The sequence below is a fragment of the Antrostomus carolinensis genome, unplaced genomic scaffold, assembly GCF_000700745.2.
Source record: "Antrostomus carolinensis isolate BGI_N321 unplaced genomic scaffold, ASM70074v2 scaffold37355, whole genome shotgun sequence".
Taxonomy (NCBI): domain Eukaryota; kingdom Metazoa; phylum Chordata; class Aves; order Caprimulgiformes; family Caprimulgidae; genus Antrostomus; species Antrostomus carolinensis.
The window spans coordinates 2,929-3,781 of NW_010319074.1; the positions used below are offsets into that span (position 1 = coordinate 2,929).

Here is an 853-nt window from a genome sequence, read left to right on the forward strand (position 1 = left end):
AATATCTCATCTAAACCTCCCTTCTTTCAGCTTAAACCCATTTCCCCTTGTTTTGTCATTAACTGCCCTTATGAAAAGTCCTTCTCCAGCTTTCTTGCAGCCCCTTCAGGTATTGTAAGGCCGCTATAAGATCTCCCCGGAGCCTTCTCTTTTCCAGGCTCAACAGCCCCAACTCTTTCATCCTGTCTTCATAGGAGAGGTGCTCCAGCCCACGGAGCCCCTTCTTGGTTACGTATCACGTGGTGCCAGCAGGTCCCTGTCCTGGGAGCCCAGGCCACGCAGCCACCGTGCTGTTCTCCACAGGCACCCTCACACAAAGCAACTCACCGAAGAAGCTGCCAACTCTGCCCTTCATCATGCGGCACCACTGGGTGACCATCTCCAGACCCTCAGGTGGGAACGGGCTGATGCTGTCCAGATCCCTCATCTGCTCCAACACGCGCTCTGTGCCATGGAAGGACTCATCAGCCATGGCCACCAGCTCCAGGTGGGCCAGGGTCCAGGTGAGGAGGGCCCTCCGCATGGGCGTGTTGGCATAGAGGCGCCTCGCGCGCTGGATGTAGATCTCGATGTTCTTCTTCTCCAGCGAGGCGTAGAGCTCCTCGATCTTTCGGGCAGGCAGCAGCTCACCATGCTGCTTGCGCAGCGCGGCCACCTTGGCATCCAGCAGCTGCAACCGCTTGGCACTCTCCTTGCTCTCGTCCTTCATCAGCTCGTAGTTGTCTCGCAACTTGACCTCGAAGACATCATCCAGGAAGACCCAGGAGAAGTGTGTCACTTTGAGGAGGAGGTCGGGGGGCAGCGCTGTGCTGGTGGGGTGCCCACGCCGATGGAGGCCTTTCAGCCACTTCTG

The 853-nt window shown here is 57.9% G+C and overlaps 1 protein-coding gene across 1 annotated transcript in view; it reads right to left on the bottom strand.

Annotated features, from left to right (window-relative positions):
• Nucleotides 1–853, bottom strand: part of LOC104525874 (protein KIAA0100-like) — a gene marked incomplete at its 3' end in the record, with an annotated part of 8,997 nt that overhangs the window by 2,924 nt on the left and 5,220 nt on the right. Inside the window, 1 exon segment of the mRNA XM_029085234.1 lies at nucleotides 328–853. This exon segment is cut by the window's right edge and continues 11 nt beyond it. Within this exon segment, the coding sequence (XP_028941067.1) occupies nucleotides 328–853 (526 nt within the window).